Source organism: Thamnophis elegans, chromosome Z, assembly GCF_009769535.1.
Source record: "Thamnophis elegans isolate rThaEle1 chromosome Z, rThaEle1.pri, whole genome shotgun sequence".
Lineage (NCBI taxonomy): Eukaryota > Metazoa > Chordata > Lepidosauria > Squamata > Colubridae > Thamnophis > Thamnophis elegans.
In genome coordinates, this window is record NC_045558.1 from 141,033,911 (window position 1) to 141,052,007 (window position 18,097).

An 18,097-nucleotide genomic window follows, 5' to 3' on the forward strand; every position below is an offset into this window, starting at 1 on the left:
CCCTGTGCCCTCCAGAAGCGTAATTTGTAATGTTGGATTTTCCCCCTTACCAGAGGGAGTCCCCTTGTGGAGTACTGTGAAGCCGTTGCCATGGCAACTCCACTGCGTTGCACAGTAGAAGCCATTTTACAGCAGTACAGTAGAAGCCATTTTAAGGCACAACAGGCTGTACCTTAATAGAACACACACACCGAGGGGTGTTCGGAGTGTCTTACCCCCACAGTATTTGTTTCCAGAGAATAATTCATCTGGGTACCATGTTTGGTTGAAATTGCTCGAGGCGTTCCAGAGTTATGCTGGGACACACACACACACACACACACACACACACACACACACAGAGCCATTTTTCCTACCTTGCTGACCAAGTTAGTCTCCAGTCAGTGTTTGTGGACTTCAACTCCCAGAATTCTCCAGCCAGTATTTGTGGACTTCAACTCCCAGAATTCTCCAGCCAGTATTTGTGGACTTCAACTCCCAGAATTCTCCAGCCAGTATTTGTGGACTTCAACTCCCAGAATTCTCCAGCCAGTATTTGTGGACTTCAACTCCCAGAATTCTCCAGCCAGTATTTGTGGACTTCAACTCCCAGAATTCTCCAGCCAGTATTCGTGGACTTCAACTCCCAGAATTCTCCAGCCAGTATTCGTGGACTTCAACTCCCAGAATTCTCCAGCCAGTATTTGTGGACTTCAACTCCCAGAATTCTCCAGCCAGTATTCGTGGACTTCAACTCCCAGAATTCTCCAGCCAGTATTTGTGGACTTCAACTCCAGAATTCTCCAGCCAATATTTGTGGACTTCAACTCCCAGAATTCTCCAGCCAGTATTCGTGGACTTCAACTCCCAGAATTCTCCAGCCAGTATTCGTGGACTTCAACTCCCAGAATTCTCCAGCCAGTATTCGTGGACTTCAACTCCCAGAATTCTCCAGCCAGTATTTGTGGACTTCAACTCCCAGAATTCTCCAGCCAGTATTTGTGGACTTCAACTCCCAGAATTCTCCAGCCAGTATTTGTGGACTTCAACTCCCAGAATTCTCCAGCCAGTATTTGTGGACTTCAACTCCCAGAATTCCCCCAGTCCTTTGTGTAAATCTCAACTCCCAGAATTCTCCAGTCACGCTAAAGTTTCCAAGGTTTTTTTGGTGGGGGGGATAAGTTTACAGTATATTTTCCGAAATCCTTTAGTTTCTCGAACCTCCAGATCTCTGGACTACAATGCCTATCATCAGGTCTGGGGATAATGGGAGCTATAGACCAGAACAAGCCTTTGAATGGCTTCCATGATATCCACCAATCAGGAAGGGAAAAACAGACTCTCTATCAAAATAATCCAGGCTGTAGTGAAAAAATTTATCAATGAACATTGGAAGAGTAAGAGGATTTCATTAATTGGACCAAAAGTTTCGCGGACGGCCAGCTTCAAATCCTGATAGGCTGTTGGATTCGAAGAGGCGGGGATTCATCCTGAATCTGTTTATAACCTTTTGGATGTTTCTGACAGGTCTCAACGTTCCACCTCTTTCCCTCATTGGTCACATCTATTCCGCAGGAGGTGGGCGCTTAAGCGCTATTGGCTTATTAACCTTCTTCAAAGAAAGAGGAGGGGCCCGCTTTTATAAACTTCCCTCGGCTCCTTAAAAAAAAAAAAGAATCCTAGCATGATTGGCTGCGTCGCTTCCGCGTCGCTCAACGATTGGCGAGAGGTCTGCGGCGGAGAGGCGGACGTACTCTCGGATTGGACAACTCGCTTGAAGAAGGCGGGATTTCTCCCAGCCAGGAACTAAAGCTACTTTCCCACGTGGGGAGTGGGAGCGATGGCGGACCGGCTGCCTCCGTCGTCTGAATTGATGGACTCGCGGGTGAGCGGGAGTGCTTGGAGGGAAGGGAGGCGTACACACGTACACGTGTTGAACACGGGTTGACAGCGCCTTTTGTCTGAGCAGATGCTCTTTGAGCTGAGGGTGGGATCTGGGCAGAATTGAGTCTCTTTCACTTAATATATTAGATTTAATGTAATTATTATCATGTATATTAATGTGATGTCTTGTAATGCAATTATTAATTATATTACATAATATAATTACTGTAATTAATAATGTGATTATTAATATTAATGTGTATATTGTAATGTATTTGTGTGTTGGTGTGTATGTGCGTGTGTATTCTTCCACTCCTCCTCTTTTTCCTCTTATTTATTCCTTTCTTCCTCTCCTCTCTTCTTTTTCTCTCTTCATTCTTTCACTCTTCTCTTCTATTCTTCTCTTCCACTCTTCTGTTTTTCCTCTACTTATTCCTTTCTTCCTTTCCTTTCTTTTTTTCCTCTATTCATTCTTCCACTCTCCTCTTTTTCCACTATTCATTCTTTTCTCTTTTTTCCTCTATTTATTCTTATACCCCTCTCTTTTTCCTCTATTCTTCCACTTTCTTTTTCCTCTACTTTTCTTCCTCTCCTCTTTTTTTTCCTCTATTCATTCTTCCACTCTCCTTTTTCCACTATTCATTCTTTTCTTCCTCTCTTTTTTCCTCTATATATTCTTATGCCCCTCTCTTTTTCATCTATTCTTCCACTCTCTTTTTCCTCTACGTTTTCCTTTCTTCCTCTCCTCTCTTTTTTCCTCTATTCATTCTTCCACTCTCCTTTTTCCACTATTCATTCTTTTCTTCCTTTCTTTTTTCCTCTATATATTCTTATGCCCCTCTCTTTTTCCTCTATTCTTCCACTTTCTTTTTCCTCTACTTTTTCCTTTCTTCCTCTCCTCTCTTTTTTCCTCTATTCATTCTTCCACTCTCCTCTTTTTCCACTATTCATTCTTTTCTTCCTCTCTTTCTTCCTCTATTTATTCTTATGCCCCTCTCTTTTTCCTCTATTCTTCCACTCTCTTTTTCCTCTACTTTTTCCTTTCTTCCTCTCCTCTCTTTTTTCCTCTATTCATTCTTCCACTCTCCTCTTTTTCCTCTATTCCTTTCTTCCACTCCCCTTTTTCTTCTATTTATTCCTTTCTTCCTCTCCTCTTTTTCCCTCTATTTATTCTTACACTTTTCTCTTCTTTTTCCTTTATTTATTCCTTTCACTCCTTTTTCCTCTATTCTTTTCTTCCACTCTCCTCTTTTCCTCGATTCACTTTTCTTCCTCTCCTCTCTTTTTCTCTTTCCTTTTCTTCCACTTCTCTTTTCCTCTATTCATTCTTTTCTTCCTCTTTTTTCCTCTATTTATTCTTACACTCCTCTCTTTTTCCTCTATTCGTTCTTTTCTTCCACTCTCCTCTTTTTCTCTATTCTTTTCTTCCACTCCTCTTCTTCCTTTATTCCTTTCTCCCACTCCTCTTTTTTATTTATTCCTTTCTTCCTCTCCTCTCTTTCTTCCTTTATTCATTCTTCCACTCCTCTCTTTCTTCCTCTATTCATTCTTTCCTTCTCCCCCTCTCCCTTTTTTCCTCTATTTAGTCTTTCCTTCTTGCCCCATTCCTCTTTTCCCTCCATAATCGATGGACCTGTTGCTGATCCAACTGGTTTAAATTCAGTTGCAGTTATCTCAGTCCCTGTTGTGTCTCGGGGAGGAAAACTTTGTGAAAAGACTTTAGGTCGAAGGATTTTAAAACAGGGATGTGAAATACAAGTCTTAAGAGGAAGGTGTGGATTGGCTTCCTCAAAAAAATAGCATGAATTTAAGGTTTAAATGAAAGATGAGCTCTGGGATCTCCTTTTGCAAATTTGCCATCCAGCTTTGTGCATGCTTTCTTGGAAAGGAGGCTATTTAAAAACTGGAGGGTTCACGGTGATAAACTGAGAAAGAAATTTGCTTGGACTTTAGTTGGGGTAATGGGAGGGGGTGCATTTTGGGTGACAAAACAAGACCACCCTTGGACTATTGGATCCAGTTTTAGTCACCACAGCAACAAAGGTGCTTAGGGGACTGGAGGCTAAAACATAGGAAGAACGGTTGCAGGAACTGGGTATGTCTAGTTTGATGAAAAGAAGGACTAGGGGAGACATGATAGCAGTCTTCCAATATCTCAGAGGTTGCCACGAAGAAGGGGGAGTCAAGCTATTCTCCAAGGCACCCGGGGGCAGGACAAGAAGCAATGGGTGGAAACTAATCAAGGAGTGAAGCAACTTAGAACTGAGGAGACATTTCCTGACAGTGAGAACAATTAACCAGCGGAACGGAAGTTGCCTCCAGAAGTTGTGAATGCCCCCAACACTGGAAGTCTTTAAGAAGATGTTGGGTAGCCATTTGTCTGAAACGGTATAGGGTTTCCTGTCTAGGCAGGGGCTTGGACTAGAAGACCTCCAAGGTCCCTTCCAACTCTGCTATTGTATTGTATCGTATCGTAAGACGGAATAACTCAGAGACTCAGAAATTGATTTTTGATTCCCCCCCCCCTGCCTGTATTTTCTTGTCTGTTTCAGGATATTGTAGAAGCTGATTTACCCGCAGCCCTAAACCTGTTCAAATCTCTCCAAGAACAGGTGAGATAAAGGTTTTACTTTTCCTGCTACCTAAAAATGTTCAGCCCCGTTCCAGCTTTGGCAACTGGCTGTCTTTCTTCTCTCCCTTTTCCAAAAACAAAATAAATAAATGTGATTTTGCTTCTTCCTTCCTTGGTTGGGGTTACAAATGATTCTTGGTGGTTTCTGAGCTTCCTTGTGGGGTTTTTTCCCCCAGACATTTCATTACCCAACTAGGTAACATCATCCGTGCTGCTGAGTGCTGTTTGCTGTCCGTTGATATTAAAACAGCTCTCCTTACTAGCATTTGATGGTGTTACCTAATTGGGTAATGAAACATCTTCAAAAAAATAAGCAAGTGGAGCTGGCAGCAGACTCAGACACTGAAGAAGTTGAGGAGGAACATGGGACACTCCTGGAGTCTGGGGAAAGCTCGGATGAGGGCTCCATGTCGGAGACAGAGAGGGGGCCAGGGCCGTCTGACAGTTATCAGCTGCCTTCGGAGTCGGAGATCAGCGAGGCAGAAGAGCAACTGGAGCCTGTTCCCAGTGTGCGCATGCACAGAGCTGTCAGGAAAGGGAGGAGCTAAGGAACATGGGTTGACTCGGATATAAAGGCACAGGTGGACGGTGAATGGCCCCTCCCATGGGGAATAAAGAGGAGAAAAGGGGAGGGGAGTTTGCAGGAGACGGTTCACTGACAAAAGGGCGAACGATAAAACCGCGCCCGACAAAACCACGGTGACAAAACCGCGTGTTCTAAAGCGCTCGGACGAATGAGCGCTGAATCGCGCCGACAACAGCACGGCGACAGAAGCGCGCTGTAAAACTAACCCTAACGCTAAACCTAACCCGAAACCTAACCCTAACCCTAAACGTAACGCTAAACCTAATCCTAAACCTAACCCATACCTTAACTTAAATCGCCCTTCTGCCGACACGCTATTGTCAATTGCCCTGTTGACGCACTGTTGTCGGCGCGTTGATGACATTGCGGTTTTAGCGGCGCGGTTTAGTCAGGCGCGGTTTTGTCGTTCGCCCTTTTGTCGGGTCACAGCAGGAGACAGTTAGTTAAGGGGAAGATCTGTTCCTGACTTCCTGCCAAGGAATTGCTGCTACAGCTTGGCGTTTGGAAGATATCGGCCCGGCAGCTCTCCAAGCCCGATCAAGGTCTTTAGTTGTGAAATCTCTTGAAAGACTGTTGTTGGCTGGAGAGGAATTCCCTTTAGCCTAAATAAAAGAGGTTTTATCGGGACGTGGAGTCTACGTCACGAAGCCTGGGTCAGAACACATTTTCTCAGATGCCACCAAGAACTCTTCCTTTCCGTGACCCGTCAAAACCGCGCTCGACTAAGCCGCGCCCGATTAAACCGTGTCGCTGACGTCATCAACAGGGTGACAACAGCCAGCGCGGAGAAAGAAGGGTGCTTTAAATAGCGCTTTGAAAGCAAGCCGATTCAACTTAAGGTAAGGGTTAGGTTTAGCTTTAGGGTTAGGGTTAGGGTTAGGTTAGGGTTAGCTTTAGGGTTAGGTTAAGGGTTAGGATTAGGTTTAGGGTTAGGATTAGGGTTAGGGTTAGGTTTAGGGTTAGGTTAAGGGTTAGGATTAGGGTTAGGTTTAGGGTTAGGTTATGGGTTAGGATTAGGTTTAGGGTTAGGTTAAGGGTTAGGTTTAGGATTAGGTTTAGGTTTAGGGTTTAATTTTAGGGTTTACAGCGTGCTTCTGTCTCCGCGCTGTTGTCGCCCTGTTGATGACGTCAGCGATGCGGTTTAGTCGGACGCGGTTTAGTTGAGCGCGGTTTTGTGGTGGAACCCTTCCTTTCAACCCCGAGCTGCAAATCTTCTCCTTTGTTAATAACAGGTGGTTGCCGTTACTCATCACATACAGCATTTAACGCGGAAGATACGAGCAGGCGATTACCCCACCGAAAAGGTAAGGGGAAAAAAAAAACACTGTTGAACGAACAGAGACGGGGGCGGGCCAATGCAGGCGGCCCTCGCCTTACGGCCACAATTGAGCCCGTTCCTGTTGCTAAGCGAGGCAGTTGTTCAGTGAGCTTTGCCCCGTTTTGCGACCTTTCTTGCCACCGGTTGGTAAGCGAATCGCTGCCGTTGTTAAGGGAGTCGCCCGGTTGTTAAGCAAATCTGGCTTCCCCGTGGGTCTTGCTTATCAAAAGGGGAATCGCGTGACCCCCCCCCCCCGGGACGCTGCAACAGTCGTAAATATGAGTCAGTTGCCGAGTATTTAAATGTTGATCATGTGACTACAGAGATATCATCTCTCTATATATATATTAAAATGATTCTATGCGTATTCCAGCATAACTCTGGAACGCCTCGGGGAATTTAAACCAAAGTTGGTACACAGATGACTTACTCTCTGGAAGCAAATACTGCGGGGTTAAGACACCCCTAAAACCCCTTGGGGTGTGTGCTCTGTTAAGATACAGCCTGTTGTGCCTTAAAATGGCTTCTACTGTACAGCGCTGTGGAGTTGCCATGGTAACGACTTTGCAGTAATCCACAACGGGGGCCTCCTCTGGTAAGGGGGAAAATCCAACATTAGAAATTGCGGCTATGTTAATGGAAGGAGGGTTGGGATAAATAGATGCCCAGGCCAGTGCCGAGTTATCAGCTAGTAAAACAATCATAAAGTCCCTTTTTTCAGTGCCGTCGTAACTTTGGGCAGTCACTAAACGAACTGTTGTAAGTTCAAGGACTATCCATTCTGTTTCTACTGTGAACTTTGTCTGCAGCAAATCTGCTCTGTGTCCACGCCAGATAATATTTCTTCTACGGTGGTAATCTCATACTTAAATTCTGTTCCCCAAGTCTCCACCCAAGGCTGTCAATCTTCCCTACGGGTCACCGGCCTCCTTTTCTCCTCCCACCAGGGCCTCAGTTTCCTGGACGTGAAGGACCATCTCCTGCTCCTCTACATTCAAGACCTCTCCCAATTGATGTTGGAGAAGACCTCTGGACATTCTGTGTCCAACCACCCTGCTTTACTGCGATTGGTGGAAACCCGGACGGTACAAGCCATCCTGGACTTCTGCAGGGAGATCTATCTGGTCCATTAGCTTTTTACAATGGGGGGACTTCAACTCCCAGAATTCCCCAGCCAATATGGCTGTGAGGAACCTTAGTAACTTGAAGATGGGTGGACTTCAACTCCCAGAATTCCACAGCCGGCGTGGGAGTTAGCAACCTTAGTAACTTTAAGATGGGTGGATTTCAAGTCCCAGAATTCCCCAGTCAATATGGCTTGTAGGAACCTTAGTAAATTGAAGATGGGTGGACTTCAACTCCCAGAATTCCACAGCCAATATGGCTCTTAAGAACCTTAGTAAATTGAAAATGGGTGGACTTCAACTCCCAGAATTCCACAGCCAACTTGGCTGTTAGCAACCTTAGTAACTTCAAGATGGGTGGACTTCAACTCCCAGAATTCCCCAGCCAATATGGCTCTTAGGAACCTTATAAATTGAAAATGGGTGGACTTCAACTCCCAGAATTCCTCAGCCGGTCAGGCTGTTAGCAACCTTAGTAACTTTAAGATGGGTGGACTTCAACTCCCAGAATTCCCCAGCCAATATGGCTTGTAGGAACCTTAGTAAATTGAAGATGGGTGGACTTCAACTCCCAGAATTCCGCAGCCAACATGGCTGTTAGCAACCTCAGTGATGTTAAGATGGGTGGACTTCAACTCCCAGAATTCCTCAGCCGAGACTGCTGGCTGTGGAATTCTGGGAGTTGAAGTCCACCCGTCTTAAAAGCTGCCAGATTTGAGAAACAACGATGTATTTAAATAAAATAAATTGGGAGGGCATCGAGAAATGCCCTTTTCTTGATAAGCGCTCGTGCCTCATGGGACCCTGTGACATTTATGACCAAATGAAAGAAGGCCGGTTTATTTTTCAATAATTTGTTTTTTGTCTTTTTTTTCCGGGCGGGGGGGTCACAGGTGTTGGAGAAGATGCGTCCGATTGAGCAGAAACTGAAATATCAGGTGGACAAAATGGTGAAGGCTGTTTTTACTGGGGGGCTGGGTAAGTCATGAGGGATTTGGAGGGGTGGGGTGGAAAAATGGAGCGGTATTAAACCGGTTTTCGGTGATTTCTTCTCCTTTCAGCTGATGACAATCCCTTGAAGTACAAACCAAATCCGGATAACTTGGTCAGCAAGGTAGGAAAAGAGAAAAAAAGATTGGAATACAGGTAGTCCTCAACTTACAACGGTTCGTTGAGCGACCATTCGACGTTAGGACCATTTATCCGCACTTAATGATTGTTGTGGCATCCTGATGAAAATTGAGACACTAGACAACTGATTCGCATTTACGACGGTCGCAGTATCCCGGGGTTGTGTGATCACATTTTGCGACCTTCTGAAAGCAGAGTCAAGGGAAGCTGGATTCACTAACGTAACAACCGCAGTGATTCGCTTAACACCCGTGGCGAGAAAAGTCATAAAATCGGGCAAAAGTCTTGTAGTAACTGTCCCATTTAACAACAGAAATTGTAGGGCTCAATTGTGGTTGTAAATTGAGGACTTCCTGTACAGCCTTACCTGGGGCATGTCTAAGGCGGGACTAGAATTTACCATCTCCTGGTGATTGGTCCAAAGTCACCCAGCCGGCTTTCATGCCTGAGGCGGGACTAGAACTCACCGTCTCCTGCTGATTGGCCCAAAGTCACCCAGCCGGCTTTCATGCCTGAGGCGGGACTAGAACTCACCGTCTCCTGCTGATTGGTTCAAACTCACCCAGCCGGCTTTCATGCCTGAGGCGGGACTAGAACTCACTGTCTCCTGGTGATTGGCCCAAAGTCACCCAGCCGGCTTTCAGGCCTAAGGTGGGACTAGAACTCCCTGTCTCCTGGTGATTGGCCCAAAGTCACCCAGCCAGCTTTCATGCCTGAGGTGGGACTAGAACTCACTGTCTCCTGATGATTGGCCCAGAGTCAGCCAGTTGGGTTTCATGCCTGAGGTGGGACTAGAACTCACTGTCTCCTGGTGATTGGTCCAAAGTCACCCAGCCAACTTTCATGCCTGAGGTGGGACTAGAACTCCCTGTCTCCTGGTGATTGGCCCAGAGTCAGCAAGCTGGGTTTCATGTCTAAGGCGGGACTAGAACTCCCCGTCTCCTGGTGATCAGCCCAAAGTGTGGGAATTTTAAGTCCGCAAACGCTGGCTGGATAGAATTGTGAGTGTGGCAGTCCACCCACTGCCTTGGGAATTCTGGGAGTTGAAGTCCGCGCCTCTTAAAGTCGCCCAGATTAAGAAACATTGATCTGATCTTGAACGAAATTCTTGCAATTCTCCCATCCCATTCCCAGCTCAGTGACTCGGAAGATGGAGACGAGGAAGAAGAGGGTGGCAGTACCGCCAAGGCTCCTGGGAAAGACATGTCCAAAGGCGGCATCCGGAAATACGTCCCGCCTCGCCTGGTCCCCGTGCATTACAGTAAGAATGAAACCTTAGTGGTTGAAGGCTCTGGTGGACATCATCCTTAGTGAAACAGCATCTGCATTTCCTGCGTCGGATGAGGAGAGCACATCTTTCTCCTTTTGTCCTGGCGACTTTTTGCCGAGGCACAATTGAGAGCGTTTTAACAAACTGCATCCCTGTTTGGTTTGGTGGCCGCAGCACCTCGGATAGAAAGCCCCTACAGAGAGTGGCGAGGACAGCAGAGAAGATCATAGGAAGCTCGCTTCCTGGTGGTTCAGGATGTTGCTTATATGCTTGGAGCTCGAAGTATTGTTAGGAGACCCCCACATACCCACTTTACAACCTCTGGGAGGGGGCTTCGAAGTATCTCTAGCAGAAGTACTAGATCCTGTAGCGGCTTTGTTCCTTAGGCCATCCGTCTTCTAAATTCGCAGGATTCTTCCCCTCCTCCCCCCACCATGTGTGTGTGTATATTCAAGCTAGATTGTGATGTTTGTGACATAGAATATATATAGGCATATGCATAATTCTGTACCGTATTTTTCGGAGTATAAGACACACTTTCCGCCTCCTCCCCTCCCCTAAAAGAGGGTAAAAATGTGGGTGCGTCTTATACACTGAATGTAGCCTCGCCCACACTTTGGCCTCTGCCTCCCAGCAATTTGCCTCCTTGCAGCAAACAGCAAACGGCACAGCCTGATTAGCACAAGGAGCTGATTGTTGGTTGGATTGGCCTCCCGACCATCAGCTGTTTCAGGGTGCAGGGTTTGCTATTGCCTATTGCTGTCTCCACGTGCCCCATTTTCAGCTTCTGCATCCCATTTTTGGCCTGCGTGCACCCCGTTTTCCACCCATTCCGCTCCCTGCCACCTGGAACGGGTGGAAAAGGGGGTGCACAGAGGCCAGAAACAAGGTATACAGAGGCTGAAAATGGGATGCGGAAGCCAAATGGGCGCGCAGAGGCGGCAATAGACTAAGGCAATCCTTGCAGCCTGAAACAGCTGATTGTTGGGAGGCCAATCCAACCGACAATCAGCTGCTTGTGCTAATCAGGCTGTAGTGAAACTGAAACTTGCTGTTTGCTGCAAGGAGGCGAATTGGTGGGAAAGAGAGGCAGATTTTTTTTTTCTTGTTTTCCTCCCCAAAAGCTAGATGCCTCTTATACTTCGGAACATCTTCTACGCCGAAAAATACGGTATTTATTTATTCTCTTATGTAATGTGTATTGGAGGTGGAGATCCTTGAGGGCTATATGAAATGGTTCACCGACAAAAGGGCGCCCGACTAAACCGCGTCGCTGACGTCATGAACAGGGCAACAACAGCGCGGAGACAGAAGCACGCTGTAAACCCTAAACCTAACCCTAAACCTAATCCTAACCCTTAACCTAACCCTGACCCTTAACCTAACCCTCAACCTAACCCTTATCTTAAGTTGAATCGGCTTTCTTTCAACGCGCTATTTAAAGCGCCTTTCTTTCTCCGCGCTGGCTGTTGTTGCCGCGTTGATGACATCAGCGACGCGGTTTAGTCGGGTGCGGTTTTGTCGTTCGCCCTTTTGACGGGTCACGATATGAAATTAAATCTCAGTTTAATGTATGCCGATTGGTGTTACATTCAAAGTGACCATCAAGTTATTATTCTATTCTATTCTAAACCTGGTTGTGGAACAGGAGGGACAGAGTTTAGCGTCGCGACGTAAGAAAGAACAAACCAGGTAACTTTAATCCGGCACGAACGTCCCTCTCTTGTCTGTCTCTTGCAGATGAAACCGAGATGGAGAGAGAGAAGAAGATGGCGGAACAAGCTAAAAAGCGAGCACTTAGCAGCTCCATCATCCGGGAGCTGAAGGAACAGTATTCCGACGCTCCGGAAGAGATCCGGGAAGGGCATCACGCTCACACGGCCCGACAGAACCGGGAGGATGAGCATCGGTTAGTGAGGGAGGAGGGAAGGGCCAGACCAGGCGCGAGGAGGATGAGAGCATCAGCCTGTTGCTCATAAGGAAACGGGTGGTGGGTTTTATTTATTTACTGGCTGATAACACGGGTATTTATAGATGTCAAAGTGTTTGTTTGACGGAGCCATTGAGAGGGGCCTTCCCCCCCCTACTCCCATGCCCATCATCCCTGCCCTCTCTCTTCCCCCTCCCATGTGCTCCTCTTTCCCGCCCTGTCTACGATCCTGGCACTTTGTCCCAAATCCATCAGGCGCTTCCCCATTGGTCCACTGGAGGGCGTACGTCACGGCTGGCTTTCTAGAGGAAGCTGCGAAGGAACTGACATCACAAACAATTGCCGCTCTAGGACGCCACACTCGCTCTCCTTAACGGCCCAGGCTCTCCCTTCCCCCTGCCATGACATCACAAACAATTGCCGCTCTAGGACGCCGCACTCGCTGTCCTTAACAGCCCAGGCTCTCCCTTCCCCCTGCCATGACATCACAAACAATTGCCACTCTAGGATGCCGCACTCGCGCTCCTTAACGGGCCAGGTGTTCCATAGTTATCCTGGAACATACATACAGCCTTTATATAGAGAGATAGAGATAAAAGATAATAGATTTAGGTCCTTACAAATAATTCAGAGTGATGAATGCACAAAACATTCCTTCATCCTGCCTAGATTCCTCACAACAACCACTCTGTGAGGCGGGCTGGACATAGAGGGACTGACTCAAGTCAGTTTTCATGCCGGAAACGGGACTAGAACTCACAGTCTCCTGGTTATTGGCCCAACATCACTCAGCCAGTTTTCATGTCTGAGGTGGGACTAGAACTCAAATGTCTTCTGGTAATTGCCAAAAGAGACCCAGTGGGTTTCATCCCTAAGGCAGGACTAGAACTCACACTCTCCCAGCAATTGCCCCATAGTCACCTAGTGGCTTTCGTGCCTAAGGCTGGACTAGAACTCACCATTTCCCAGTGATTGGCCCAAAGTCACCCAGGGCTTTCATCCCTAAGGCAGGATTAGAACTCACCCTCTCTTGGTGAGTTACCCAAAATTCACCACCCAGCTTTTAATGCCCAAGGTGGAACTAGAATTCACTGTCTCCTAGTGATTGTCTCAAAGTCACCCAGTCAGTTTTCATGCCTAAGATAGTACTAGAACTCACTCTTTCCTGGTGAATTACCCAAAATTCACCACCCAGCTTTTAACGCCCAAGGTGAAACTAGAACTCACCGCCTCCCGGCGATTGGCTCCAAGTCACCCAGTCAGCTTTCACATCTAAGGCAGGACTAGAACTCACCGCCTCCTGGTGATTTACCCAAAATTCACCTCCCAGCTGTTAATGGGCAAGGCGAAACTAGAACTCACCGCCTCCCGGTGATTGGCTCCAAGTCACCCAGTCAGCTTTCATGCTGAAGGCAGGACTAGAATTCACTGTCTCCTGCTTTCTAGCCCGGTGCCTTAACATGTGGATCCCATTGGCTTAAAATATTCGACGGTTTGCAGCTCCAGGCGTGTGGCGAAACGCCCAGAGTTCAAAGTTTTCAAAATATACCCTGTTTTCCTGAAAATAAGACCTCCCCAGATAATAAGACCAATCGGGCTTTTGAGCGCATGCGCTAAAATAAGCCCTTCCTCGAAAATCGGCCCTCCCCGAAAATATAGCAACACAGCAGCAGCCAGGAAGTGACCACACTCGCCACCTCCTGCACCTCAAAAATAATACCTCACTGAAAATAAGGCCAGGCGTCAAAAGAAAATAAGTCCCTGTCTTATTTTGGGGGAAACGCAGTATTCGGGCTTGAGAGGACAAATGGAGAAATCCCGAGTTTTTGGTCAAAGTTGGAAAAGTAGAAGCTTTATGGATTGGGGGCCCAAGCTTTGATGGGAGAAAGTAGTGTGGAAGGGCCTAATGGGAGAGGCATCAACAGATTTTGAAGCAGGAATCCCCGTGGTGCCGAGCGGAGCCTCCAGTGGCAGACGCAGTCTACCTCGGCGCGCCATCCGCCTTGCTGTCTTCGTCGGCCTCGGCTGTCCAAACATCTCCCCGTCTTCTTGTCTCATCACAGGACCAAGTACGAGGAGAGCATGATGGTCCGTCTCAACGTGACCCGGAAGGAGAAAGCCCGGCGTAGACGAGGAGGGGTCCTCGGCTCCCAGCTCAGCTCCCTCACCCACTTCGGGGACATCAGCGCCCTCACGGGGGCCACCCCATCTCTGGGAGAAGTGAGTTTATTGGGTTGGTGAGGTTCTGAGAGGGTGCTGCATGAGCATCTGTATCAAGGGGTACTCGTCTATTTAGACGATATCTTATATATACCAAGACCATGGAGAACTGTTCTGAGCTCCCTCGTTCCACACCAAAGCACGCTCTGAGCCAAAGATACTTTACGCAATTTATTAACAGACAGACAGGTCCTTGGGAGCAAACCGGCACAGACAAGCTTGGGCAGCAATCCAGCACAGATAAGGCTTGGCAGCAATCCAGCCTGCCAAGCTCACAATAATGTTCTCCAACATTCGTTCCTGTGTTGACTTCTGCAAGAGGGGCGTGTGCACAAGCAGTCTTTTTATAGTCTGGAGAGGAGCCTAATGACCACCAGCTGAGTGCAATTACCTCCTGTACTTGCGCAACTGTTCCTGAAGCCTATTAGCTCTTTGATGGCGTGCATCCAGGAACAACTCACTGCTGGCGTCCGGCTCACACTCCCTTGTCTCCTCCCCACTGGTCCAAGGGTCAGGTGGCCAACCAGCCTCTCTGCGCCCTGCACGGAGTCGAAACCCTGTCCAGGGTCCTCCAGAGCCGACTGATAGGGCCCCTCGCTGTCAGAGTCTGGTGGCAGCTCCAACGGCTCCTGCTGGGCCACAACAGAGAACCATGTACCCCTTGTACGTCAAGTGCTTAAAAAGTTGCTGGACGCACATTTATACATTAAATTGTCTAAATGTGAATTCCACAGGACGCAATTGGATTATCTTGGGTTCCATATTTCATCTAAAGTGGGGGAGATGGACCCCACGACTGTAAAGGTGGAGTTAGTGATGGGGCAGGAAGTGGGAAAGGTGGCTCGATACAAGTGAGCCATGTTGGGCAGGGAAGGAAAAGGGGGGGGCTTTTTCGTGAACATTATCGTGATACTCCTTGGCCTGGTGTCTTGATTATTGGAGACATTTAATTTTTTAAAAAAATATTTTACAAGTAGCTCAAGGTGGGGGAAATATCCAACACCCCCTTTTCCTCTTTCCCCCATACCCACAATACCCTTGCGGGGTGGGGTAGGCTAGGAGGGAGGGACTGGCCAAAGTCATCCAGCTGGCTTTCGTACTTAAGGCGGGATAACAACTCACCGACTCCCAGTGATTGGCCCAAAGTCCCCCAGTTGGCTTTCATGCCCAAAACAGAACTACAACTCCCGGTCTCCTGGCGTTTGGCCTAACGTCACCCAACGAGCTTTCATATTTAAGGCAGGACTAGAACTCACTGTCTCCTGGTGGATTGGGCCAAAATCACCCATCTGGCTGTTGTGCTAAGGGTGGACTAAAATTCATTGTCCCTTGACTTGTCCCAGCTTCTGCCAACCGAGCAGTTCGAAAGCACATAAAAAAATGCAAGTAGAAAAATAGGAACCACCTTTGGTGGGAAGGCAACAGCGTTCCGTGCGCCTTCGGCATTGAGTCATGCCAGCCACATGACCACGGAGACGTCTTCGGACAGCGCTGGCTCTTCGGCTTTGAAACGGAGATGAGCACCGCCCCCTAGAGTCAGGAACGACCAGCACATGTGCGAGGGGAACCTTTACCTTTAGCTGATCCTTAGATTCCTCTTTCTCTTATCATTTTCTCTTTCCTCTTATTTCTTTTTCTTCTGTTCCTCCTTACAGGATTTCAATCCACCCAAAAAGAGAAGGAAGAACGTCAGCACAAAACGGGGCAAGAAAAAAGGTAAGGCTCGATGAAAAGGGAGGAGTGATCTCTTCACACACATACACAAACACACACACTTTAAATCGGAAAATTTGCGAAGTTTAGCAAACTTCCTTCCTCGCACCCCAAAATTCCCACTGTCTTGCCTGCTGGTTTTGAGGAAGCGAAGGGGAATTCTCAAATTGGGATTCTTTCCAGTGAAAAGATTAAAACACCTGGAATCGGTTTTCAAAGCGGGGAAGTCTCGAAATCGATCGCCGAATATCTGCTCGGCGTTTTGTTTTCTCTGAATTGATCGCAATTGGCCTTCGCTTCAGTGGTGGGTTTCAAAAAAATTTGGAACCTACTCTGTCTGTGTGGCCTCCTTTGTGGGAGTGGCTTGCCAGTCATGTGACCTGGTGGGAGTGGCTTGCCAGCCATGTGTTTTCTTTCTCTCTCTCTCTCTCTCTCTCTCTCTCTCTCTTTTTCCTTCCTTTTGTCTCTCTGTCCCTTTTTTCTTTTTTTCTTTCATCTCTCACTCTTTCTCTTTTTTCGTTCTTTATTTCTTCCTTTCTTTCTCTTTCTCTCTGTGTCAGTCTGTCTGTCTCTCTCCATGTGTGTGTGTGTGTGTGTGTGTGTGGCAGTGGTGGGTTTCAAAAAAGTTTGGAGCCTCTTCTGTAGGTGTGGCCTGCTTTCCGGGTCCACTGGTGGAACCTCTTCTAACCGGTTCAGTAGATTTGACGAACCGGTTCTACCGAATAGGTGCGAACTGGTAGGAACCCACCTCTGGTTTGCGTATATTAACGACGGTCAAAGCATCCTGGGATCACAGGATCGCCATCCGGGATCTTCCCAGGCCGGTTCCCAATCGCCAAAGTCGATGAGGAAAGGTGGATTTGCTTAGCGACCGCATGGTTCGTTTAACGACTGCAGTGGCTCACTTAACAAATCTAGAATGGGGGGGGAGGTGTTAAAATTGGACGCGACTCGCTTTAACAGCCACCTTACTTGGCAGTGGGGATTCTGGTTGTAAGGCGAGGATCCCCTGCAGTTCCTTTGCTCCTTGTGAATGTCAGTTCCTCACTGAGGTCTAGCCTCTTGATAGAAACCCAAACTCTTCCTATCTAAAGGTAGATTTTTTTCCCCCGTACTAAATTCGTTCCCTTCCTTTCTTTCTTTCTCCCTTTCTCTCCCCTCTTTTCCCTTCCTCGTCCTCCAGGTTTCCGCAGGAGACGATAAACCTCCCTACTCAGGATTGAGGTCGGCACACCCCTAAAATAGCTCGGAATCACCCTGATTTAGCCTGCATGGGATATTGTTAATAATAAAGCTGAAAGGCCATCGTTTCCGGTTTAATCTCTGTTGTGTTTCTTGTTTTCCTGGGGGAAAAGCCATAATAAAATCAGTTGAGGAAGAAGAATACTGAATACTACCGTATTTTTCGGAGCATAAGACACTCCGAAGTATAAGACGCACCTAGCTTTTGGGGAGGAAAACAAGAAAAAAAAATCTGTCTCTCAGCAATTTGCCTCCTTGCAGCAAACAGCAAGTTTCAGTTCCAGCACAGCCTGATTAGCACAAGCAGCTGATTGTTGGGCCTCGATGATCAGCTGTTTCAGGCTGCAGGGATTGTCACAGAATAGCCTATTGCTGCTTCCGCGCGCTCCATTTTCGGCTTCCGCATCCCGTTTTCAGCCTCTGCACGGCGGGGATTGGAATGGGTGGAAAATGGGGTGCGCGGAGGCCAAAAATGGGGCATGCAGAGGCCAAAAAAAGGATGTGGAGGCTGAAAATGGAGCGCACTGAGGCGGCAATAGGCAAGGGCAATCTCTGCAGCCTGAAACAGCTGATGGTCAGGAGGCTGATCCAACTGACCATCAGCTGCTTGTGCTAATCAGGCTGTGGTGAAAGAGAAACAGGCTGTTTGCTGCAAGGAAGCAAATTGCTGGAACGCAGTGGCCAAAGGGTGGGGTCTGGCGGATGGGTGGGACTACATTTGGTGTATAAGACACACCCAAATTTTCACCCTCTTTTTTGGGGGGGTGCATCTTATACTCTGAAAAATATGATGATAAAAGTAAACTTGTTTCCGTAATTTAACCTACCATATTTTTCAGAGTATAAGACCCACTGGAGTATAAGACAGACCAAGGTTTTGAAGAGGCAAATTTGAAAAAAAAGTAGGTAGGTAGATAGAGAGGGAGGGAGAGAGAAATACAGTAGGTAGGTAGGGAGAGAGAGTAGTTAGGTGGGTAGGTAGATAAAGGGATAAAGAGAGAAATAGAGATAGAGAAATACAGTAGGTAGGTAGGGAGAGAGAGTAGGTAGATAGAGGGAGAGGGAGAA

The 18,097-nt window shown here is 47.4% G+C and overlaps 1 protein-coding gene across 1 annotated transcript; it reads left to right on the forward strand.

The window, feature by feature from the left end:
- Positions 1-1,778: 1,778 nt before the first annotated feature.
- NGDN (neuroguidin) lies at positions 1,779-17,107 on the forward strand. The gene is made up of 11 exons (XM_032234529.1): positions 1,779-1,864; positions 4,416-4,475; positions 6,314-6,385; positions 7,347-7,484; positions 8,417-8,501; positions 8,585-8,637; positions 9,789-9,915; positions 11,665-11,833; positions 13,918-14,074; positions 15,730-15,790; positions 16,971-17,107. The coding sequence occupies exons 1-11, from the start codon at positions 1,820-1,822 to the stop codon at positions 16,988-16,990; spliced, it is 987 nt and encodes a 328-aa protein (XP_032090420.1). The 5' UTR covers positions 1,779-1,819; the 3' UTR covers positions 16,991-17,107.
- Positions 17,108-18,097: the final 990 nt, after the last annotated feature.